This window comes from Podarcis cretensis, assembly GCF_951804945.1.
Source record: "Podarcis cretensis genome assembly, chromosome: 5".
In the NCBI taxonomy this organism is placed as follows: domain Eukaryota; kingdom Metazoa; phylum Chordata; class Lepidosauria; order Squamata; family Lacertidae; genus Podarcis; species Podarcis cretensis.
Genome location: NC_137174.1, coordinates 62,612,032 through 62,637,613, shown reverse-complemented (window position 1 = coordinate 62,637,613; position 25,582 = coordinate 62,612,032). Strand labels below are relative to the sequence as shown.

The 25,582-nt window shown below is 39.8% G+C and overlaps 2 protein-coding genes and 1 long non-coding RNA gene across 9 annotated transcripts in view; 2 read left to right on the top strand and 1 right to left on the bottom strand.

Moving 5' to 3' along the window:
- The window catches only part of MSL2 (MSL complex subunit 2), a 25,925-nt gene extending 3,237 nt beyond the window's left edge, over nt 1–22,688 (top strand). Inside the window, exons 1-4 of one of the 4 annotated variants that reach the window (XM_079976869.1) lie at nt 3,616–3,634; nt 4,977–5,079; nt 9,524–14,625; nt 16,266–22,688. In XM_079976869.1, coding sequence (XP_079832995.1) covers nt 9,604–11,187 — 1,584 coding nt within the window. In that variant the 5' untranslated portion in view covers nt 3,616–3,634; nt 4,977–5,079; nt 9,524–9,603 and the 3' untranslated portion in view covers nt 11,188–14,625; nt 16,266–22,688. Of the gene's footprint in view, nt 1–3,615; nt 3,639–3,663; nt 3,826–4,976; nt 5,080–9,523; nt 14,626–16,265 lie in introns of those variants that run through there. The other 3 variants (XM_079976868.1, XM_079976867.1, XM_079976866.1) reach the window with 3 other exon arrangements.
- The window catches only part of PPP2R3A (protein phosphatase 2 regulatory subunit B''alpha), a 37,017-nt gene continuing 29,979 nt past the window's right edge, over nt 18,545–25,582 (bottom strand). For 3 of the 4 annotated variants that reach the window (XM_079976837.1, XM_079976836.1, XM_079976839.1), the window contains 3 exons: nt 25,464–25,582; nt 24,204–24,310; nt 18,545–22,916 (listed from right to left, as the gene is read on the bottom strand). In XM_079976837.1, the coding sequence (XP_079832963.1) occupies nt 22,820–22,916; nt 24,204–24,310; nt 25,464–25,582 (323 nt within the window). In that variant the 3' untranslated portion in view covers nt 18,545–22,819. The remainder of the gene's footprint in view (nt 22,917–24,203; nt 24,311–25,463) is intronic. The other variant, XM_079976838.1, reaches the window with a different exon arrangement.
- Nucleotides 22,877–25,558, top strand: LOC307216540. Its single transcript, XR_013839129.1, has 2 exons — nt 22,877–23,001; nt 25,420–25,558. It is a non-coding gene; the product is annotated as an uncharacterized lncRNA (long non-coding RNA).

The following is a 25,582-nucleotide window of genomic DNA, read 5'->3' as shown; positions in this document are numbered from 1 at the left end:
GTCGTCTGGGCAGCCCAGGACCTCCATACACACTGCCCCAGCTTGCGCCTAGGGAGGTCATTTCACTGCTAATAATGCAGTGGTTTGACGTCATCCCTGGAGTCACACTCCATTGTCTTTTGAGACAGACAGATGCCAACATAGAATCATAGAATCAGTGTTGCGTGGAATATAGAATCGTGGAGTTGGAAGGGACCCTGAGGATCATCTAGTCTAATCCCCTGCAATGCAGGAATATGCAGTAGTCTCATATGGGGCTTGAACCTGCAACCTTGGCATCATGCTCTAACCAATTGAGCTCTCTAGTTCTCCAAAGGGCATATCTTGTAAAAATCACAATGATTCTTGCAATGGAGCCTTATTTTTGTGCCACGATGGCACATCCACCACAGTTCACTGTTCCATCATTTTGTGGATAGCTTGAGAAGGGAAGGGAGAGTGACCAATGAGATGGGAGGGGGAGGGGCATGTTTAAACTTTTGGTAGATGCCAGAGAGCAAAGAGAAATTGATCCGAGAGCAAGAAAAACCCTTCTAGACATCCAGTTTGTTGTTTCTGTGGGTTCAGGTGCTGTTGCTGGCACAAACCTACTGGAAACGAATATACAGTGGTACCTCTGGATATGAATGGGATCCGTTCCAGAGCCCCGTTCATAACCTGAAGTGAATGCAACCCGTGTCTGTGCGTGCGCGGGTTGCGATTCACCGCTTCTGCGCATGCGCGTGTCATCATTTTGAGCGTCTGAGAGAGCGGCGAAACCCGGAAGTAACGTGTTCTGTTACTTCTGGGTTGCCGCGGAGCGCAATCCGAAAACGCTGAACCTGAAGCAACTTCAACCCAAGGTATGACTGTAAAAGCACAAGACTCAGACCAATGTAGGTTAGCAATAACCCTGACTGGAATCACTGGCGAAGGAAGGCGGGTGCGGGGTGTGTGGTACGCACCGGGTGTCAGCCGTGAGGGTGGGTGACATCGCCATGCCATCCCCCCATACTCGCTGCGTGGGCAGCTAGCAGCGCCACCCCCACTATCCTGGCGGGCGGTTAGCGGTGCCCCTCCCGCGCTCTCTGCGTGTGGCAGCGGGCGGCTAGGCGACTAGCCCTGCCTCCATGGGCCGGCTAGCTCTGTCCCCGAGCCACTCCCTGTGCTAGGGCAGGTAGCTCCACCCCTGACTGGAATGTTGTTGTTGTCGTTAATACATGGTGTATTTTGATTTACTGAGATTCTGTTACTCCATTGCTTGATGCAGAAACAGCTGGCTTGAATTTGATTTTAGAAAATTACTTTTTCCATTGTACACCAAATGCTCTGTGGTCTTTTCTGAAAGTAAATTTTATTTCCTATCTACTGTAGGATTGCTAAACTTTAAATGCTTCAATTTTGGAATCAGTATGAACATTCTGTTTGATGTTGCTGACAGGAGCAAGTTTACCTGGATCGTGCTGGTCAAAATCCTATGTGGTCTCCTTTTATTGTGGTTGCTTTAAAAGGGCAGTTTTAACTGCTATATACTTGCAGTAATGCTCACTATGTTAAACATAGCTTCTTGTTATTCCTTCTAGTCCATGCTAGTGGCAAAGGGTCAGGATTGAGGACCTGATAGATGGGACCGAGGGACCACATTTGGCCCATAGACTGGAGGGTCCTGACCTTACCTTTGCTATTGGGCCTAAGAATAACAATTTGAGGTGTTTTGTTTCTCCTAGAATCATAGAGTTGTAGAGTTGGAAGGGACCCCAAGTGAGTGGCCACTGGGACTGGGCCTGCTGCCAATAAGAAAGTTCCCAGGTATCTCCTTTTTCAAGTCTGTTAACACATTTTCCCTTTTGTTCCAGATGGTTTCAAAGTAATTAAGTTGGAAACACTAGTAAGGAAAGGTATTTGTGTTGGAGCTGGACATTCTGGTAGTAAATAGAAATACATTGATTTTTATTAATGAAATTAAATTAGACATAATTCTTAGAACTGGAAGAACTGGTAATTTGTATGATAGCGTAGCCATAATTGCTTAATAATAATAATATTATATTTAAACCTCACCCATCTTACTGGGTTGCCTCAGCCACTGGGGGTGGCTTCTAACACATAAAAAACATAATAAAACATCAAACCTTAAAAACCTCCCAATACAGGGCTGCTTTTGGGTGTCTTTTAAAATTTGCATAGTTATTTATCTCCTTGACATCTGATGGGACGGTGTTCCAAAGGGAGGGCACCACTACTGAGAAGACCCTCTGCTTGGGACTGCTTGGTAAAAAAATGTGTTGAATACCAGCTCTTCCCTAGTTTACACAAATGACTGTTCATACACAAACAATATTTTTATGATAGTTAACCTGGTACTGAACAAAGTCCAAGATGAAATAATGACTCTTCTGCAAATCATCACCTCAAACACGGGTTCAGGAAGTGCTAATCCATAGGTCTCTGCCTAGGATGCATGGTATGTCATGGAGATTTGGATGCAGTTTAAAATGTAAGGTGAATGGAATTGATGGCATGTTAGAACCAAATTTCAAATGCTATTATTGTTACAGAAACACACATTGATTAAGCAGGATATAAATTTTAATAAAACAGAATCAAAGAATGTGCTCTCTGTGAAATGAACAGTTTTGTTTGTCATTTGGTACAACTGTATGTCTTCCTGTAGGGGAGAGAACTTATTTGTTTAGCACTCAAAGGGCAATATTTTATATTTGGAATTATGAGGCTGTATACAGTGTTGCACAACAGAGGAATCCAATGCAACAATGGAAACCCTGCTGCAGAAACAAACCACAAGGCTTAGACTAACATTACATGTGAACAAGAATTCATGGTTTGTGTCTCTCCAAATAAGCCGCAACTAAAAGCTAAGGTTTGTTCTTAGCTTACCCTTCACAATAAGCCATGATTTAACTGTTTATTGTGACATGTGAACAGGACCAGTGTGTCAGTTGCCTGATTTGCAACATATGAACATAGCTTTGTTTCTAAGTGAATACATGGTTAATCTGTGATGTCTTTAAAAAAACTGGTGGTGTACTTATTTTGTTCTTGAGAGTTTGGTTCAATTGGTGACTGGGAAAAAACTTTTACACAGAATGGAAGATTAGAGACAATTGCCTAAAATATATTCTAGGATTTAGAGTAATATGGTCTATGTGGAGCTGCACCATAACACTTAATCTACTGCATATTATATGTGCAAGGGCAGAGTGATGTAGGCACATGTTGGGCATCTTGATCCCCAGATCTCATGCACCTCATATACTGCTGGTTCTGTGTTGTGGTTGCTAAATGAACTGGTTGGAATCCTGTGCTGCAATGTGTGAGAGGAGGGCAGTGTCAGATTTGTGTCGAGGGCTGTTCATTGAATGTAGTAGATATGACACTTTTTTTTTTCCTGTGAGTGGAAATGTGACCTCAGATGGTGGGGAGGATCCTAATTAACCTAGTGACTGCTATTCCCTTTCAGTGTCATAGTTGCAACAATGACAATTTTGTGGTGATGTAGCATCAATTGTTACATTGTTACAATACATGGCTACGCAAACATGACAGTTCAATCATGCTGCAAAACCCATTGTGTTAGTTGCAGCAGGGCTATAACTTCATAATGTCACATTATCCTGCACAAGGAGGTTTACTGGTGGGTCTGTTTCAATCAAATGGGGCAAATGGAGGAAAGTTTAGTGCTCTAGAGAAGTTTTAAAGTGGTGTTTGAGGAAGTCGATGTTCTCACATTGGTATCAGTTTTTAACAAAGCCTGGAATCTGTAAAACTTCAAGCTAAAAGAAAACAATACTGTATGAGCAATTAGGGGGATTGCATGCATAATAGGTAGCTTTCCTTTTGTTTCATGTGATGTAAGATATGGTGCGATATTTTCCATCAATATTGTATTTGTTTAAAAAATACAAGATCCTGTAGTTTTAGAGGAAAATCCATCTTTTATTGCATGGTTGGTCAGTGTCTGCTGAAGGCTTCAAAACAAAATAGTCCCTTGAGCAGCAATTGAGAGGGGGATTTCTGTACTGCCAGAGTAGGCAGAAGGTAAATCCAGATCTACTGTAAAATATTTGGATGACACAGTAGATTGGTAAGGATTTCTGACTCCGTCATTTAACAATGGCAACAGCAAAATGACCCCCAAAATTATACTGCTGAAATGAAGAAAAATCGAGTGGTGGGGTAATTAGAATCAATTATTGCATAGGATTGTGAGCTGAATTCAGTTTTGGTACTCAAAACAAACTTGAACTCAGAATATTTTCGTTCTAAGTATATATCTTTTGCAAATGGATCCAATTGGTGGCTCTTAGGATTCTAGTAAAAAATCAAAGTTGATAAGGCAAGTCTGAAGGGTGCCTGCCTTTACTCCTAGATCTTCACTTTCCCTGTCTGCTAGGCTTGCGGCTCTCACATTTTTTCCAACTTGACTTTTTCCAGTCTCAACTTTATAAAATGCTCTTATTCAGGACTCAAATTTTATAACCAGAATAAGGATCATTTTTATAACCAGAATTAGAATCTGTATAGAAAACTATATAATATATTTTTAGGAGATGCTTGATACTAAATGTGATTGTCCTGCACTGAATCTTTTTACCGATTTTAAGATTGCTTTTCCTTAACAGTTGCCAGCTCCATTTCTCTCACTTCCTCACTTTCCATTAGTTCCCCTCCTGCTACCCTTTTTAGGAATTCTCTCGCAAGTCAGCTCCTCAGTACGTATAAGTGCTCAGATCATAGTGATGGCAGTCTCAAATCCCTTTCTCCTCTTTGTGTGGAATGCTGCTATGCTCACAGCTTCCTCTGAGGAAGGCCCTGAGAAATGTATGTTTTGGGCCAGAAAGAGTCTGGTGTCCTCACTTGATTTATATGCTTTCAGCTTTTTATTAAAGTTCCAACTTAACTTTGATTCGGGTACAATTTAGCACATCATTGTACAGTGAACAATTTAGCACATCATTCCTTCAGTCTGCTTTTAGGTCAGTGATGGGGAACCTTCATCCTGGTAGCCAGATTAGACCTAGCAGGGGTGCTATTGGCTTGTGAGGCCATTTCCTGAAAACCATGCCTAACTGACAGCAGGTATGGGGAAAGTAAAGACAAGGGGACAATCAGGAGTCTTAAAGTACACTGAGGGAGACTGCAGCTATAAGCAGTAATTGGCAGGGGCAGCAACTTTGCAGAAATCAACTGAAAGAAAAAGTTTCTAATTGAACATCCCAATGTAGCCAGTCCATGCTTACAAAGGGATCTTCCTTCGCAACCTGGCTTGAGTTCAAGCCGGACTTCAAAGGCAGAAAATAAAGAACTGAGAGCACAGTTAGTGTGCACTCATGTTTCTTTCCTTTGAAGCTGGCTAATTGATGTTGCGCTAATTGATGGACGCGGGTGGCGCTGTGGGTAAAAGCCTCAGTGCCTAGGGCTTGCCGATCGAAAGGTCGGCGGTTCGAATCCCCGCGGCGGGGTGCGCTCCCGCTGCTCGGTCCCAGCGCCTGCTAACCTAGCAGTTCGAAAGCACCCCCGGGTGCAAGTAGATAAATAGGGACCGCTTACCAGCGGGAAGGTAAACGGCGTTTCCGTGTGCGGCTCTGGCTCGCCAGAGCAGCGATGTCACGCAGGCCACGTGACCCGGAAGTGTCTCCGGACAGCGCTGGCCCCCGGCCTCTTGAGTGAGATGGGCGCACAACCCCAGAGTCTGTCAAGACTGGCCCGTACGGGTAGGGGTACCTTTACCTTTACCAAATTGATGTTGTGACATAGAATCATAGAATTGTAGAGTTGGAAGGGACCCTGAAGGTCATCTAGTGCAGTCATACATAACTAAATCATACCTGGCAGATGATCAGCCAACCTCTGCTTTAAAAACTCCAAGGAAGGGGCATCCATATGTTGGATATTCTGTGTGTGTGTGTGTGTGTGTGAGAGAGAGAGAGAGAGGGGGGGGGGAGAATCATTTGTTCAAGAAACAGATAAGTCGTTTCAAGAAGCAGCAGAAGGCTGAGTTTGTTTTGATGCAAGGGTATTTTTTGTGGGAATTGTTCTTTGGACTTGTATGCAGTATGACAGCAAGTACTGATAACTATGGTTCTGTGTAACTTGTAACTTGCTGTGAGTCTCTTGCTTGTGTCTTGTGGTGAGAGAAACACAGAGAGTGAGTCTTGGACTCTTGTTGGACTCTAAGCATGCCTTGACCACAGCAGTGGTGAATGTCTATATATATTTGCTACCAATATGCTTTTATGCCTATCAAGTAAACTTCTACACTTGACTGAATCTTTATGGCGTCCATGAGTGTTTATTGCCTACTGTGTGTACCTTCAACCCCGAAGACACTTCTAAGGAAGGAGCTGCATTGAGATGTAACTCTGCTGAGTATAAATAGAGGCACACACACGCAGCAAAAGTGATGCTGGACCCTATCCTTCTAAATCATCCATCAGAGGTTGATGGATTGATCCAACACTATATCCACCTCTTGTGGGCATTTGCTCCATCCTTCATGTGACAGCACTTTAGTTATTTGAAGATGGCTATCATATCCCCTCTCAACCTCCTCTTTTCCAGGCTAAATGTACCCAACTCCCTCATCTGTTCCTCATAAGTCTTGTTCATCGTGGTCACCCTCCTCTGCACATGTTCCTAAACCGTATTATCTTGGTGGGATGCATGATGGGACAGCACCCACTGTAAGCACCCACTGGGGAACTACAATACGGCATAGCTCCATAGTTTGTCTTCAATAGCTGTTGGGATCTTGAGTCAGCTGTAATGTCTGACCATAGAGCGTGTTTGGTAGACCACCATGTAGACCAGGGTGGTCTATCCCATGCCTGAGGGCCTCATGTGACCCTCAAAGCCTTTTATTGGCAGTCCTCAACAACATTTGACAACCCCACCCCCAGAAAAGACTCCCCACTGCCTCTCCAAAGCTAGGTAAAGAGGCACTGGGCTTTGGGAAGGTGTGAGGACTCTGACAGGGTCCTAGAGTACACCTGCCTCCTTCCCAAAGCTTAGTTTTCACTTTCCGAGCTTTGGAAAGGAGGTATGGGGTTCTAGGACCCTGCCACAGAGCCCTGAGTCTCCTTCCTAAAGGCTTGCTTAGCTGGCTAAGGGAAGGCAGCATGAGGGCCTAGGGTGTCTGTGTGTGTGTGTACATTTTTTGCCTCTCCCACCCCCGTGCACAGCCTGCGGGTTCTGTGTCAAAGTACGCTTGCAACTGACTTGGTATGAAAAATTGGACTACCCTGATGTAGACACTCTACCACATGCACTCTGGTTGGCAGCAGAAAAATAGTGCTGGATCAAATAAAGGCAGTGGGCAGTTAAAATCAGTGGATAGTTGGTTGGGGTAATAATTGGCAACATCACAGCATATTTGAAGGTTATATTGGCTGCGGAGCAGCAAATTTGGTTAAATAACAGCAGAAGAAGATTCATGATGATAACCTGTGGTCCACAGGTTGCCCTTAAGTGTGTTAAGTTGAGAGTTGATTTGCCTTCATTAAAATTTCAACTCTCAATTAGCAGGGTTTAGTTGTTTGTAATTCAGTGAGCCATTAATAGTAGTATTGCCTAAGATTGCTTCCAGCTCATTTATGCTCTTAGAAAAGTTAGGTATAGAGCTTATCTGTATCTTTGTTCACAAAATCTCTACTACTTTTGTGGTGGTTATACTTTTATAAATGTAGTAAACTGGGATGGAGATTGGGCTCAGGCATTGCAAGCTGCTAATAAGCCGGCTTTCTTTAAAAATTATATTGCTCAACTTACTGTTGGCATTTAGTAAATGTACTGTTTTCCCTTAAATTAATAACATAGTGGATGATCGTCTGTTCCTATGTGCAGAAATGCACATGTTCAAGCTGTGTGTGCACAGGAGGGAGGATGCAGCAGGAGACTGAATTGTCCCTAATTGATTTTTGTGCGTATACTTGCAATTTTTCTTAGCCTGCTGCTTCTTTTATTTCAAGCTCTTCTCATTTTAATAACTTGCAGTTTCATTTATTGTTTATTTTTCTTCCTTTCTTTAATACAGAATAGGTAACTGCCTCTGTTGTATTTTCTGAGGAAGGGTTTCAGGTCCTTGGACTTGCACCATCAAGTTCTGTCTATCTGTGTTTGTGTGTGAACACACACTATATGATACACACAGACCATTTTCAAGCATCTTTTATCATTTTGCTCTGATGACTGCTATTTCTTATTGTTTGTTTAACATTAATTGCCTAGCTACACATTATACTTGTCACATGTGAGCTCTTTTTGTAGAGTATTCTGAAGGATTCCCTGCCAAGAGGCAGAGAGCAACATTAGAGGGGGTGGTAATTTCTTTTTGAAGGTAGATACTACTGGCTCTTTCTGTCTCTCCTCTCCTCTGCCTTTTCCCTCTCTTCTTAGCTGCTTGCTACATATCCCTATGATACGGTTAGAAGAGAGACGAACTGTGGAACTTAGCCACTAAGTGGAGAAAGAGCAACAATTCATCCTTCACTGTTTGTGTGATTTCTGCCCCTTCCAACTTTCTGTCCCCTTGTTGTGGACCCGTTGGAACTCTCATCAGCTAGAGCAGCCTTGCATGGTGGGACTGCACTCATGGGGTAAGCGTAGCGCATAGCAAAGCTTCATGTGAAGAATTTATTAGAATGTTTCAGCTTTATATCACAACTATAGCTAAAGTATTAAATAGCAGGTGCAGGTATCTTTTGGATGACATGTTGAAAGTATTGAAAAGCCGATACATCTGATAGCTTTTCAGATGCGTGCAGTAATCTCTTTCTTACTGTCTCCTGGTTTTTGAGCTGCAAGGTAGTGAGTGAGTGAAGGAAGATGTGGAAGTGATGATGGACAGACCTTGTATTCTTTGTGTCATTTTTATAATTTATGTTTGAAAAAAGTGATTTAAAAAACTTATGTAAACCACTCCACTAATTTGCCACCTTTTGAACATTAAGGAATACATGGTTTTTTTCACCTAATTGTTAATCTCTGTTGACAAAACTAATGTGGGAAGTAGCCCTCTGTTCTTCTTTTCTTACTTGTGACTCAATGTTGTGTTTTTCCTTTCCCATTTGAAAATAGGATTGGTGAAAGTCAGTGAAATTCTTAATTCAAAAAACTTTCAGTTCTCCAGTAGGGGCAGGTACATTTCTGCTGCCAAGGTATAAGTATATTAAAAGAGTTGTGCCACCTTGCTGAATTTACTTAATTTTTGCCAAAGAATTTACAATGCCTTGCCCAAAAAAGTGCAGGGCATTTTTCAAGGGCTTATACCACTCTAGTAAGCACTAGTTTGGTGCAACTACCAGAGAACACATGGGAGGAGCGGGATTTGATCAGTCATTTGCTGATGGTTGCAAGAATTCTGTAATATGAGCAAATATTTGTCAATGATTGCAGAAGTATAGAATCTCCTGGGCTTTGCTTTAACTGTAACAAAGCCAAATGAATATGGTGGAGCACTGAGAGTGAGAATATTTGTTTGGTGACATATCTGAGTTTTTAAAATACTTTTTTATTTTTATTTTAGGAGATCTGCTGCAAGATCCAATTGCACCCACCAATTCCACATGCCAGCATTATGTATGCAAAACCTGTAAGGGCCAGAAGATGATGATGAAACCATCGTGTAGTTGGTGCAAGGACTATGAGCAGTTTGAAGAAAATAAACAGTTAAGCATTCTAGTGAATTGCTATAAAAAACTATGTGAGTACATTACACAAACACCACTAGCACGGGATATTAAAAAAGCTGCTGAGACTTCTCCAGATCTATTGACTTTGCTTAAAGATGGCGCTGCACTCCATGAAGACACAGAAGAAACATCTGATGAAGCCGTTGCATTGTGTATCACACATTCCCCATCACCTTCAACCTCAGAGCATGCTAATGAGCCTCCAGCATGCCATTCTTCTGTTCCTGAAAGCACACAGGAGTCTGATGTGAAAGGCTCCACTATTAATGGGTTGCCCAATTGCAATGGGCTGTCAGTAGATAAAATTGGAGCAAATATTCCTTCTCCTGAACAAGCAAATACAGTTAATGTATGTAGCCCTGCACCGTGCATAGAAACTGACGATAATTCTAGCAATCTTCAGCCTGGCCAGTGCTTAAAAAGTGACGATATTTCTAGCAATCTTCACCCTGGACAGTATGTAAAAACTGAAGCTATTTCCAGCAGTCTTCAGCCTATCTGTGATGCTGTTTCTCCTAGTGACTTGTGTGTGGCAAGCAGTGATACCTGCAGTTTCAGCAAAGACACCACCAAACCTGGCGATTCTCTTCTACTTAGTGTTGAGGAAGTGCTACGGAGCTTGGACTCCAACACAGAGGTCTGTGGTCCTAATCTGCAACATAGCTTGGAAACCAATATATCCAACGGCCCTTTTTTGCAGCTTTGTCCTCCGCCTCCTAGCCATAGCATGTTCATGTCAATGGGTGCTTCACCTTATGGGATTTCATGTACAGCTGTGACACCGAAGGCGGTAAAATTAAATAGAAAGCGATCGCGTTCCGAAAGTGACAGTGAAAAGGTTCAGCCTCTTCCCATTTCCAGCATCCTTCGTGGCCCAACGTTGGGAGCCTCAGCCCCGGTAACAGTGAAACAGGATACAAAGATGTCTTTGCAGCCTGTAGCAGCTGTACCAAATGGAGGCACCGCTCCTAAAATAGGCAAAACTGTACTCTTAGCAAATAAAGGCATGAAAAAGACTCTAGACCACACCGCCAAGAAACCCCACCCGAAATCCAAAACAGGAATGCTGAAAAAATCAAGAGCTGGCAGTCATGTGCCAGGTGGTCTAACAAAAACGGTGTACAAAAAGCCACAGGAAAAGAAGGGGTGCAAATGTGGTCGAGCCACCCAAAATCCAAGTGTTCTTACATGTCGTGGCCAACGCTGTCCTTGTTATTCGAACCGTAAAGCTTGCTTAGACTGCATATGCCGTGGCTGCCAAAATTCATATATGGCTAATGGGGAGAAGAAACTGGAGGCATTTGCAGTGCCAGAAAAGGCCTTGGAGCAGACTAGGCTTACCTTGGGCATTAATGTGACAAGCATTGCTGTGCGCAATGCCAGCACAAGTACCAGTGTAATTAATATGACAGGGTCACCAGTAGCAACGTTTTTAGCTGCCAGTACAAACGATGATAAGAACTTGGACGAAGCTATAGACATGAGATATGACTGCTGAGTCAATTTTTTTCTTTTTGATCTTTCTCTCCTGCCTTTGGTAGGGGGACTGCTATAATTTTGAGGGCAGCTATGGTTCTGTTTAACTTGCCGGAGCTCCTGCATATAGATCACTTGTATCAAGTGTTTTTCATTGCTATGTTGTGTGTTAGTGTCTGGGAAATAGTTTGACGGTAATTGCGGAGTTACCCTGAAACTGTCTTTAGTTCTTACAGCACCTCATAGTTTCAGATCAAATGCTAATGTAAATGATTTATAATACACAATTACTTTTGGGCAAATATTGACCTTGTACCAGTTCATGCTTTGTGCTTAATCAGAGATTGATTGAATATACAGCAATGGTTTCTAGTCAGTCCATCACACTTGTGGTAATTTATTATGTACCCATGGTTAGAGTCAGTGTCGCAGGAAATCGGCGTCAAGCTCATACTGCAGTTGTAGTAAAAATGTCACAGCCAGTCTTCTCATACCACGTTATTGTGGATAGGGAGATTAGTAATTGAGCACTTTAAACTTGTTCAAAAATTAAAGTCATTTTAATTTTCCATCTAGTGTATGTTGTCCTGAAGCAAAGAAAACTATGAAACTGGGCCCTCCTGTCAGATTTGAACACTCAAGATTCTCATATATATGTTTCTTTTTCTCTAGAGTAATATTTCAGAAATAGTAATAGAAGTTCCATTGTCATGAAGCAGCCTTTGAAGACATTATTATTATTATATTATTATTATTATTTTTGGAAGAATTTGCAGATTGATGTCACTGGTCTTTTGCATTATGTGTCATACTGTAAACGCTAATCTTCAAGATATTATTGTGGAGTTCATTATGAAATAGGTAATGTATATTTTGGAATGTGCTAGTTAGCCACAAAATAAAAGCAATTTAATTCTCATGCCAAAATTACTGAGACATCATTGTATATGTTAGTTTCTAGCTGTTGGCAAGAGCATACCTCCTCCCGCTTCACACAAACATGCTTGGAATAATAGCAGCATGATGACACTGTGAGGGCATTGACTTTCTGCTGAGGTCCTCCCATGCAGCTACTACTTCAAGAGCCTAGTGCCTGTTTTCCCCAGCCTTGCTTGCATAAATCTGCTCCTATCTGGGTGGAGTCCTGGATGGGATTAGACACCAGCTGGATGCACCAAGAAGAGACACAGCAGGGCATCGGTTGAAAGTGACTAACATGCTGCTGTGTGCCCAAGTTTGGAACAGCAGGGGTGTGCCAAGCATGGAATTAGTGTGGTGGATGTTGCAAGTTTATCTTGGAGCCCATCGGAGCTGTTCTACCTTCTGCTCCACACACAAGCTTTTGTCTTTAGCTTATTTCCAATTATACCATGAAAGAAACAGCAAACCGTAAAGTTGAAAATATGCCACTTTGTATCAATCCTCCTATTGTTGAGATGTGTGCCTAGAACAGGGTTAGCCAGTGTGGTAGCATCCCGATGTTAGATTGCAACTCCCATCATTCCTGACCATTGACCACGCTGGCTGGGGCTGATGGGAGTTGTGATCTACATCACCTGAAGGTCACCATGTTGGCTGCCTCTGGTCTAGCATGTAAGTTCTTCAATTTGCGTATCTATGGGCTGACTAGAATGGAAAAGATTAGCCTGCTATTTTAAGGACAATAGTTCAATAACCTGTTTGAAGAGAAGTGATGCCAGAATTTCTAAAACTCCTTAACATTTGCCATCTAGTTGTTCATTAAGTGACATTGCCAGGGAATTATGACATTAGACACTTTGGATTTGGCACAAAGCATGTACAATGATGGTTACTAGGTCTGAAAAGTAAGCAAAAGGTTTTGGACACCAATTGGATGATGCCTCCTTTTTGTTCTGTAGTGTACCATGGTGTCATTTTATGTGAATGTGGTCAAATAGCGTTTTTGTTGGCTTTTTGGTTTGTTTCCCCCCTGTCTTTTCTGTGGGTAGGGCAGGGTGTGTGTGTTTGGGGGGGGGTTAAAGCCATAGAAAGAAGGATGTGATGTACGTGTTCCGTATGTACTTTTTTTGTTTCTGTTTTGCAAGAAGAGTTGAAAAATATTTTTGATAATGAGAGTAAATGGTGGAAAATGCTCTTTAGTATTCTCGTCTCTTTTTTTTGCCAGCCCAAACTCCTGAATTCTGTGTTTAATTTTGAGGTTTACTATGTCCTCCTATTAAAACATAATTAGTTAAATATTTGTGATTTTTGTGTGGACCAAATGGGATCTGCCGTTATCTACTTCAGTGTTCTAACCTTTACTTATTAGTGTAAATCCAATTATTATTTCAGTATCTGTAAGAAGACTAATCAAACAAACCAAAAGCCTGGAGTGCTATTCCCACTGCCTGGGTATTTTCTGCAAATGTCTGTAGAACTGTTAAGTTTTTTTTCAAGACTGCTACTAGTATAGTTCTGGAGCTCCAATATGTCATGAGTATGCCTTGGTCCCCAAATGTGGGAATGATTTCAATCTATCTCACAGCTATACTAAACAGTATTCCAGTAGCTGGTGATTAAAATCAACTGTTCTTTGGAACTGCTTATTGGAGATTCCAGATCTTTAATGTATTGCTGGTGGTAAATTCAGGTTTGTTTTAAAAACTAATTTTCTTCTACACTGCCAACATTCTTAAACTGTGTATTAAAAATTGAGCTGATTAATAAATGCCATTTTTAATTTTTATTTTGTTAAACTACCCAGGGAAACAATTTGATATCATTTAATACTCTGAATACTTGGTTTCTAAAGGAGACTTTTTGTTTCATTTCATTAAAAGTTGTTTTGTTAATTTCCTGCAGCTTCAAAAATTTAATAAAGCAATGGGGATAACTCATGTTGGTAATAAGAGGACTGTCAAATCAATGATCTTGCATCCCTATGCTTGGGTGCCATTTTTTCTATGTTGCTTCCTAGACTGCTTTAGCAAAGAGGTGCTTCTATAGTCACTTGCCAGAAGGAACAAGAGGATCACTTTGGGCTGCTTTGCATATACATTATCTTCTTTTTAAAAAAAAAAATGTTGGTTGAAAAATAGTGTTTGTAAAGTACAACACAAGTGTTTTTCCCATAATAAAAAACACTTGCACTGCACTACAGAAAATGCCACGTAGGAAAATTACTAAAACCCAAGCATGGAGTCAAATGAAGAAGGCAGGAAAAGGCACTTTGGAGCAGCTGTGAGCACTTGAACACATGTTTAATTCTGGATTTAGGTATCGGACCAGGTTTGTGTGATCCCAAAAGAAGTCCAATTGTGCAGAAATCAAGATTCAGGACAGGCAAAAGAATGTACCTCTTTACGCAGCACACAGTACAGGATATAGCCATGGCTTTAAAAGAGGTTTATACGAATTCATGAACGATAAGGTCATCAGTGACTATGTTCTCCCTCCATTTCAGGCACTGCTTTTGAGTACCAGTTGCTTGGATACCCAGGTAGGGAGAATGCTGTTACGTTGTCATGGCCCTCTGATTGGCCACTTTGTGAAAATAGGCTGCTGGACGAGATGGGTTTTTTGTTTGATCCAGCAGGCATTTATATTAATATGCTCTTACCTAATATATTGTAAATACTTCAAAATCAGAAAGGGTACTACATAGGCATTATAGATGGTAGCTGAATCTCACTCTTGAAGAAGAGTCGCTGCTACATTCCTAATTGCTCAAAAGCAGCACACCTGCTACCCATTGCTATCTGAGCTGTAGATCCAGGAGACGTACTCTATGGTGCAATTTTTTCTCTAGGGCAGTGTAACCTACCTCCCCTGCTTGAGCCAAGACTTTTCACTGATTTGATGAAATTGATGAAATTTAATAATTAAAAATACAACAGGGTGTTGCTAATATATTGGCATTTCACTCCAAACTAACATCATTTTACCCAACCACTGTACATAAATAGCAGGGAGGGCAAGAAAGAAATCTTAGATTAGGCTACGAGTGGTTATGACAACAGTTGCTCTGAGCATGCTTCAGTAGGTAAAAACAACCATCTCAAAGCAGTGCCGCCAATTCCGTTAGGTTCTTTGATGGTCTGTGATGCTGAGAGATGCTATAGTCCAGTGTAAATGGAACTGTTTAGTCATACAGGAATAAACTTGGATGAGCCTTGGTGTCACATAACGCTCCTCTTGCAGCACAGCCACAAGGAGATGTGAAGCATCTGCTTCCATTTTTAATCTCTGGTCTGTTGTTATATCCATCAAGGACAAACTGCTTAACCTCTGGTTTCTTAAAACAAGCCAGGGTCACACCATGGTTTCTTATCCTGGCTTGTTCCAAGAAACCATAGTTTAACCACAGTTCCCAGGTCTGTCATAACAAGAAACTCCAGTTAATTTAAACCTGGAAGCCTTGCTTATAAAGTCCTTTATCATAAGCTAATAGTATCTGCAGTTAAAGGGACACGGGTGGCGCTGTGGGTTAAACTACAGAGCCTAGGGCTTGCCGATCAGAAGGTCAGCGGTTTGAATCCCTGCGACGGGGTGAGCTCCCGTTGCTCGGTCCCTGCTCCTGCCAACCTATCAGTTTGACAGCACATCAAAGTGCAAGTAGATAAATAGGTACCGCTCCGGCGGGAAGGTAAACGGTGTTTCCATATGCTGCTCTGGTTCACCAGAAGCGGCTTAGTCATGCTGGCCACATGACCCAGAAGCCAATAAAGCGAGATGAGCACCACAACTCCAGAGTAGGTCATGACTGGACCTAATGGTCGGGGTCCCTTTACCTTTTTATCTGCAGTTAATGGTGCAGTCACAGGCAGTAATCCAACTTGACCAGATTTATAGAGCAATTCTTTACGTGCTTATTTGGGAAGTGCTTACCGGTGGTATGCAACTAAGTTTTATGGACCTAACTTAGAATGTTCATTAATTTCAATGAGTCTACCCTAAGCAAAACATAGTTGAATACCTTCCAGAAAGGAAGAATAGTATAATAAACATCTTTATTAATTTTCAGAAAACTTAAGTGACAATATGACCTCACATAAACATCAAAATGAAAATATAAATGAAAACAATAATGACAATTTACATTCAAACATGTAATTAACCCTCTGATATTGCATATCTCAGGTACGGGAAGAGCACAAAAGGAAATTGGTAAGTACAACCGAGCAACTACAACAGAGCAAGCAGTATCACAATCAAGGTAACGGTCTGATTATTTTTCCTCTTCACATGTTCAACAGTCCAACAACAGAGTCTTGTAGAGATTTTCATGACTGTAGACAAACGGTCAAAGTATAGAACCCAGAGATGAGAGTATGCCAAAGGAGGCGAGTAACTTTATTCTACTTCATAAACAATTTTTAAAATCCCTTTTGACCTCTCCACACTGTCTGGGTCAGTTTTTCTAGAAGTACAATTTGCCTGATTTGGTACCAATGTTCAGTATTTACCTCTTTCAAATCCTTCCAGTGTCTAGCCACATGAGATCTGGCTGCCACTAATGGCTAACAATTGTTTCCATTATGGCTAACAAGTGTTTCCATTATAAGTGTAAGTACTGGCCTGGAAGGCCAATTGTGGCATGAGATGAACCCATTGGCCTGTGATGAAACTAAGTTCCTGAAACACATGCACCCAAAATTTCCGCACCTCTTTACAATTCCATTACAAGTGGAGGCAAGTGCCCATATGTCAACTCCAACTTAGAGGGGAAGTCTGGGTACGTGTAATCTCCTTAAATACTGTCAATGGAGAAGTTTTAATTATGCCTTCCTAGCAGTTGCTGCCAGGTATTTAAAGGGCAGCTTAGACTACAATGTATTACAGTCCTCTTGATTATGATGTTAAGGCCATGTTTCCACAGTTGATTTTTTTAAAAAAGATATTTAATAGTGTACAAACTGTAAAAAGAAACACTTTAAAATCTGGTACACAATATTTTTAAATACCAATGAACAGCATCAATTGCCATTTTTATATATTGGATACAGTATCTCTCATCGCTATTAAGACTATCAAACAGCTTTTGCTCAAATTGCATGAGCTGGCAAGTAGCACTCTTTTTTGACTGCCAGTTTCAGAAGGAATTAATATTTGAAATGCCGATGAAATCATGGGAGATAACCTCGGTATTAACAACCCTGCCTTATGCTTCCAGACTCTGAACACTGCCATAATAAAATGATTTATGATCTAGAAAAGTGAGTGCAATTTATGCTTTCAGGAAGGAGGGATTTTAATCGGGATTCCTTCTGCTATGGTCTTTGAACTAACACAACGAATGCTGTTTTATTCTAATTTATGTTAATTCACCCAATAACCTGGCTCTCTAGTTGGGCTCACTGTTTCATTCTGTCTTCTAAAGTAAAAGACTGATACCACATTTCTTATTTGGTTCACCTCATAATAAATCTCAACATTAAGGGCATCCCTTCCTGAGCTGGTTTAAATAAAATGGATTTCCTAATCAATGGCAATTGCTGAACCAAAGATAATTGTTTTTTCCTTTGCCATTTCTGAAGCTGCTTCTTGGGGACCCAAACTGGCAGGGTTTGAAAGAAATACAATAATGTTTTAAAAATAAGCATCATGACTCCCATTAGACATTACTAACATTGATTCTTCCCCATCTAACTACATGTTTATTAATTTGTTGTCACACGTTCCCATAACTGACTTTCTATAACTTAGATTCCTTGTAATATATATTCCCAAATACCAAATCTTAGAGTGAGCAGAATCTGAAACACTGAGGGAAGAGCTCTCTGAATCTTGGGCATATGTACCTCCAGCTTATTAAAATTAACTTGGAACCCATTCACTTCCTCAGAAGTGTGAAGCTCTTTTTAAAAGCTGTGCCACCACATTTAACGACTAAGAGGTGGTCAGACTTACGTATATCACTGGCACACATGCCTAACAAATAAGAAGTATTCCAAATATTGACTCCTTTGATATCAGGCTGCTTCAAAAAATGGCATTCAATGTATTAACTTGTGTATTGCAATCCTATGCATGTTTATTTTAATTATGCTCCAAATTATGGGATAAATGGGGCTTGCTGTTTTAGAATTGCAAGATGATTGGCATTAATGTTTTATACTAATAGCAATCTGTGTGTGACCAAAATGAAACTGACAAAAAGCATGCAATTCAAAAAAATTCTTACATAATCAAGTTGAAATTGATTGGATTTGGCACAAAGACCAGACTATACACCAGTCCAGATTGGGTTGCTCATTTGCTATCCTGTAGCCTTGCTCTTATTCCAACTGATTAAATGTGGTAGTAAATTATGTACCGTACAACGTCACTTATTTCAGACTCCATTCTAAAACTTATTTCTGTTTCTGAGATACAGCACATTAATTCCTATCTTGTGGGGGGAAATTAATGAGACTCACTATTTTTAAAAATATTTTTAATTGCAAAAAAGGAAATACAAAGGAAAATAGCTAAGGCAAAGCCTTGCCCAGCACAAGTAATCCTCGGACAACTGTGTCAAACAAGTTTCACAACTTTTTTTTGTACATCTTAGTTCCTGCAAACCTTAACACATAACAACAAAGCATGTTAAAATACACGAATAAACATTAATTACAAGCATTTCTCCAAATTATTTAGTGTTTATAGTCTCTGTGACCTTCATTAAAAAATATTTTTGCATAGACTTCACATACTGTGATACTCAAAGATATTCTTAGACCCAAGAGTTATTTTGGCATTGTGGATGAACTTTTTGGTCTTTTAAGGCTATATATTTTAAACTACACGCAAGATGCTCTTGGAGCGATCTTGGGAGAGCTTTTGTGTTAAATCCAGACAGTTTTGTCCAATTTTACAAAAAACCACTCTTACCAATGAACCTGATGCTCGGCTCAGCTCTGTGCCTTCTGCACAATACTGCCTCTCAGTGGCGGCCCAAAGAAAGTAGAAAAATCAGTTACAGAGTGCGTGAGGCACCTCCAAAACATGAACACTGCTTAAAACCTTGATACCAATTGCAGCATTCATTTTTAGTAACCATGTTTCTCCCTCATTCCACTTTAACCAGTGGAAGACAGACTTTGTCCCAATAGGCATTAAAGAACATGCATCACCAAACAAGTATTGCTTGAGCAGTTTATTGAAAGGAATTTCTGCAGTATAGTAGACTGAATTATACTAACCCCTTTCATATGAGGTAGGTGTTATTATTTCTACTCTTCAGACAAGAAATCCGATATACAGCATTAAGAGCAGATAAAAACAAAACGTTCAAAATTTGACTAAAAAAAACCTTTACAGACTGTTGTCCAAAAGGTATTTTTGCACACGTGCAAAAGTTCAACAAGCTTTTACTAGTGGTGCATAGCAGGTGCTTTGCAGAACTGGGAATAAAACATAGGGAGTCTAGCTCCTAGTTATGCTCCAATTAGGCTACAAGTATTCCATAAGAACATTTATTTATTTTTACAATACAGAAAATTTTACAGTGTTTTTGAATACAAATTTGCATACAGTTGACCTGTCGACACATCATTCCTATTCAAATGTAGTGCTAAATGTAAGTGGAAACCTAACGGATTACCACTTATAAAATTATTCACTAAAGTTATCTGCATATCTACACTATTGGCTTCAAGTGAAATGATGCTAATAATTGCCTCTGCCATTTATGGCAAGTAAGATATGGCAGCTCAAGTTAACCTTTTTTCCCCCCAAAATGAAAATAAGCATAATTGTGTTTAGCTAAAGAAGTATGCATAATTAAAAAAAGGGGTGCCTCTAGAGCACCAGCATAGCAGAACAAAAGTTTGAATGAGTTAGCAATGGTGTGAAATAGATCCTGGTAACACCAAGGAAACACTTTATGCGAAGCCTATGCTTATTTAAGATGCTATGTCTGGATTCTCTAGAGAATACAGTTATTCACCCAAACTACATGGCGTGGGTGGAGGAGGGTTGACACATATTGACACATTAAACCATTCCTGATTGGAATTGTACGAGGAGTGCAGTAAACCTTTCCAAACAGCAGACCAGTCTAGAAACTTGCATGAGACTAGTCTAAAGTCTTGTTCAGTACGCAGCTGCGTTGGGAGGCTGGACGTCGCAGGTGCAGCATGACAATAACCACTCTAATGTGGAATAATGCTAACTTAAAATAGTTGCTCAAAAATAATGGTGAAATCATAGTGTCAGTTCCACTAAAAATACTAAAAAAAAAGTTGCATTTTACCAACTCCTTTCTCCTTTCTCTATAATATGTAATAGTATATATAAAACCAGCTGATGTACTAATGAAGAATTGGATGGAATCAAACGTTTGGATGAAATCTTGTGAACTGTATAGCTAGCACAAATGCTATGAGATAAAATCTAATACTCTGGGGGAAATGAGCTGTGAACTGAATATTTCTTCCAACAACTCAGAATTATGGGATCCTCCAATTTTCCTAAAATTACAACCCCCCCCCCAAAAAAAAAAAAAAATAAGTGTGGATATAAATGGTATAGATGACATGGAAATGAAAAAATTTTCTGTCTTTTATCTTTATCATCAGCAGTCTTTTTAAAAAGTGATAAATCCCATACTTTATCATTTGCACCATTTATCAAACTGTAAATCAAGGGGTTTTCATTCTAGAACCCTTCTTATAAGCTCTGTTGCTGATACCTGGTCTGAAATTAAAACTTGATTGAGGTTATTTATTTATTTAAAATATATATTTATTGAAAACCAGCTTTAAAAAATGTTAATTTGTTGTTATTACAGAGAGCACCACAAACCTCTGACCAAAAAACTTCCACTTCTCTAATTCCAACTACACACGGTTTTGCTTAAGTAATTAGTGCGGAAAAAGCGCTCTGCACAAGAACATGCCTTATGCTGAATCAGATCATTGGTCCATCTGGCTCAGAACTGTCTGGCAGCAGTTTTCCATGTTTTTACATGGGATTCTTTCCCAGCCCTGCTTGGGGATGCCAGAGACTCAACCTGGGACCTTTTGCATGCAAAGCATGTGCTCAGTCACTGCACCTGGCACTTCCATAAAATGGTGTATATGTGTATGCATGCGTACAGATAAAGAACACAGGGTAAAGTACAGGCCCCCTTCTGTTTGTGACCAAGGCAAATCACAGAGATGAACCTCAGAGCTCTCACACCGTTAGCGAGAGTCATACTCCTGCATCAACAATCCAGACAGATGCTCAAATACTCTCTTCCAGATTGTTATTATACAATGCAGTATTCACGCTCCAGGACTGGCACTGAAATTAGGTTCCAAAATTCTAGTACAATGTTAACCTATAGTAGAGGAAGTTAAATTTGGTATGCTGGCATTTCTTAAATTTGATTTTGTATCTGAAAAAAGTGCAAACAATTTCCTATAATTCAATGCATGATTATTCCTATTATTTTAACACATTTTATTACAGAATTAAGACAAAAGCAAGTTCAATACCAAAGTATCCAAACTTACAATCCATACTGTTTAGCCTGCACAAACTATATTCGTATTAAATGGGTTTGAACCAAGGCAATGCTTTTAAGTCTGGGATGCAAATCTCAGTGGCTTTCAAATTAATTTAGTGCCTAATTCTAAAACCTGCTTTAGTGCCACACAACATTCCCCCATTGTGCAAATGAGGAAACACCATAATCTAGCGTTTTAATTTCTAAAGAGCAAGAACCACAAGCGAAGTTTGGGGGAGGTGAGGGTGTCACTGATTTTAATGGAGCTTTCTGAGCTCCAGTCAATTTTCTGCTGTATCAGGGTTTTTGTTTAATATTTGGCAGGGCATATACCCTGCACCTCTCATTCATGAGAGGTTCACACCCTAAATTTTAGTTTTAAAAGCTAAAAAAAATGGTGAACAATGCAGGAAAGAGCTATGCTATTTCTTGCAGCAGTGTTTTGGGTTATTTCCTTGCAGTAACTGCTTGATTATGTGGGGATATATGTGCCATGATCTTTCTACAGAGATATGTAGGAGTATTGCATTTGCTAAAATTAAACATGCACGAGGGGCTCTTGTACTTTGTTGGAAAAGCCGTAAGAAAAGGAAAGCTCCTCCTGTGGAGAGGCAATTAAGATCAAATAGCCTGGATTTTTCTAGAATAAACTTTAAAAAACAAACAAACCCAGTAGCTTTATATTGGATTTGAATAAACTCTTGGGACATCCCCCCCGCCTATTCATTTAAAATCTTCCTGTGATGGTTATCCAGTGGAGTAATCTGAAAATATTTCTAGGAAAACATGTAGTTTTTGTCACAATTACGTAGCAAGGTGAGAAGGAAGCTGAAGGTTCAGTTTCTAAGTATAAAAAGAAGAGAAAAGAATCCATGAGGCAGGAAATAATTTCTTCAACTTGTTTTAAATTCTTTGGTTTTCTAAAACCATGGATTCTTTTCAACCCTTTCCATGCTTCATTGTACAGTGTAGCCCTTCTAGCTTCTCCACAGTTTCTAAATATGCCTGTGGAAGCCCACCCATATCCACACACATTACCATACGCTGGAAGTTACCAAACTGCAGAAGCAAGTAATTATTTTTTTTTTTTAAGATGGTGTTACGGTTTCAAATGTTGGTTATTTTCTCAAGGAAAAGAATGAAGTAATTCCTGAAATGTAAGAACTGAGGACTCTTCCATTTAATAGCAACAGACCTTGGAGACACTTCTTCAATATGTTTAGGTTGATAGATCTGAGATAACTAAGTGGTCTGACTTTTCTTCAATTTCAGGTAGTGATAAGAGTTCATCTGTTTCATAGTCGTCATCAAAAGATCTACAAAAAGGAAGAAAGATATTAAGAATGCAGATGGTTTACATGTTTGGTTATAACTGAGGTCTTTTACTTGGATCATTTTTCAGTAAGTAAAACAGCTATAAATCGGAGGTATTTATAAAGGCGTAGAGAGCAGAAATGTAAGTAGTGGATCCAAATGGCCATGATGATTCCATTTAAATCTTTAACGTATAACATGCTAAAGCATTTGGTACCACTGCTTACGAATTTTTCACTTTATCACCTTAATACATTTTGTAGAAGGCTCAAAACAACATGCAAAAGAAGCCGATTTCTCTGCCCTCATACAGGGGTGCCTTGGTTGTCAAACTTAATCCACTCCCCGAGTCCGTTTGACTCCTGGAATGGTTCAAAAACCAAGGCGCAGCTTCCGATTGGCTGCAGGAGCGTAAGCCGCGTCAGACGTTTGGTTTCAAAAAAATGTTCGCAAACAGGAACACCCTCTTTTGCTGGAGATAATCTCCAGGTATAGGCAAGTGCATCTGTGCTGCTCATTGTGGGAGACAGTTGCCGGGGAGAGGGAGAAATAGGGGTCCCTAAAATGCAGTTTTTTCCAGAGGTATGCTGGACAGAACAGGATATACAGAACAGGCTTTTTTCAGAGTTTGGCCCTGGAGAAGAAAAGTGCTTTCACTGATGTGAAGGCTTCCAGAATAACCATACTACCATAAAACATTGCTTATCTTCACTCAATCTTGCTTACCAAAGCCAACTCCTGAAAGACACATTTTAAGTCATAGCAATTTTCTGTGTCAGTGCCTGGTAGTGTACTATAAACTAAAACATAAGGAACACAAAGCTCTTATCCTTTCTCTGCCAAGGCTGAGTTGCCTCAGGGCATGCTTTTAATATGCCAGGGAAGCTTTCATCTACAAAGAGTTAGCAATATGAATTCATCAATAATACACAAATCCTTTGGTTGAAAAAAAGATTGTAACATTTCTGCCAGCATAGTTTAGGAACAGTTCAGCTAATTGCTTTGACATTTTGTAGATACAGTAGCAAACAGTATAACTATCAACTAAGGAATGACACCCTAAATGACTATGTCATATGTGTTTATTGTCATAGTAAAACAGGCTTGCAGTGACATTCCAATATTAGTTATTTAGTAACTCATTTTATTGTTCATAAACTTATTTCTCTGTTTTAAACAGTTTATCTTTTTCATTTTGCTTCAAAACAACTGTTCATCTTCAAACGTACGAGTTTTGAGGCTTCTGGGAGTAGCAATTATAACCACATTTTGCAGATATTGACACTCACCCTTCTTGTAACTGTTCATTGCCAGACTCTTCAGCAACAAGAATTTCGTACTCCTCAGCAGCATATCTGTCCCAGTCAGAGGGTTCAGGACCATCATTTTCAACATCCTAAATAAATATGTGAGAAGGAAACATGAAAACTGAACAAACCAAGTCACTTTCACAATATCCATATTTGCAATAACTAGGATGCCTTTAAACAAATACACACACACAGTCTCAGGGCAATGACCATTCACTTTCCTGGTAAACTGCATGGGAAATTCAAACTCTGAAGAGTACAACTACTGAAAACTAGAAATAGAAATGGCAAACAAATTATTTTTCATACGCTATACCTCTGCATACATTTCTTTATACACTTTTAACTTAATGCCCCAGAACACTGGACTGAGGCATTTCTTGTCTACAGTAGACCATTGACTTCAGAAGGGAAATAAAAGCGACATAGTTCTCTTCTGTGAAACTGTTTAAACTTGTAATGAAAGGTAGTTACAAATTCTTCACCAATAGTTGTTTTTCAATCAGGTGAATAAGGATACAGGGGTTGCTATATGAGGGGAAAGGATAACTTAGCTACCTCTTGTTGTCCCTTCCAGTTCAAAGAGTTCTAATAACGTTAGCCATATAAGCCCGGAAAAGAGATTCTTGTATCCTACTTGATGTTCTAAATTTGTAGACACTATATATCCCATCTAATAATTGTCACTGAATTGGATAAACTTGCCAAAGATCACATTCAAGATAAGTGAAAACAGTCTAGGTTTCTGTTCCTTTGAAATATGTACTGAAGAAACTGTTACTGTTACATATAGATTTTACCATTTATGTATGCTGCTCATTTATCAGAATCATTTTAAGTGTTAAGGAAGAATAATGTGCAATAGGCCAATGTACAAAGGTCTCATGACACCAAGCAAGCAGGGCTTTAATCATTTAATTTCTGCTGAAGATGCAGAAATGTCTTGTCATTACTTGTCCTAGTACCTGATCAAAGAATAATATAATGGGATATTACACAACCTTTCCAGATACTAAGCAAATTTAATCAGCTCTTCTTCCTCTTATATTTTCTGGGGTTACTAAGCATACATTTAGGAAAAAATCTGTTCTAAATACATTGTTTTGACCACTGCCACCACATTTCATAGTAAATTCTTTTGGGAATGAAAGTATCCATCTCTTGATGAAAGTATCCATCTCTTGTTCCTTTCCAGAGTAGAACTCTCAGAGCAATCACTATTTCGGAACTGCTTTATACCTTCTGCACAGCAAAGGGATCCCGCTGTTCATTGTCCAAGTACTTTTCCAGGTTAAAGAATGTGTTGTAAAATACATGAGCCATTCTGCATCTTTTCAAGTCTCGCAAAGTTACCCTTC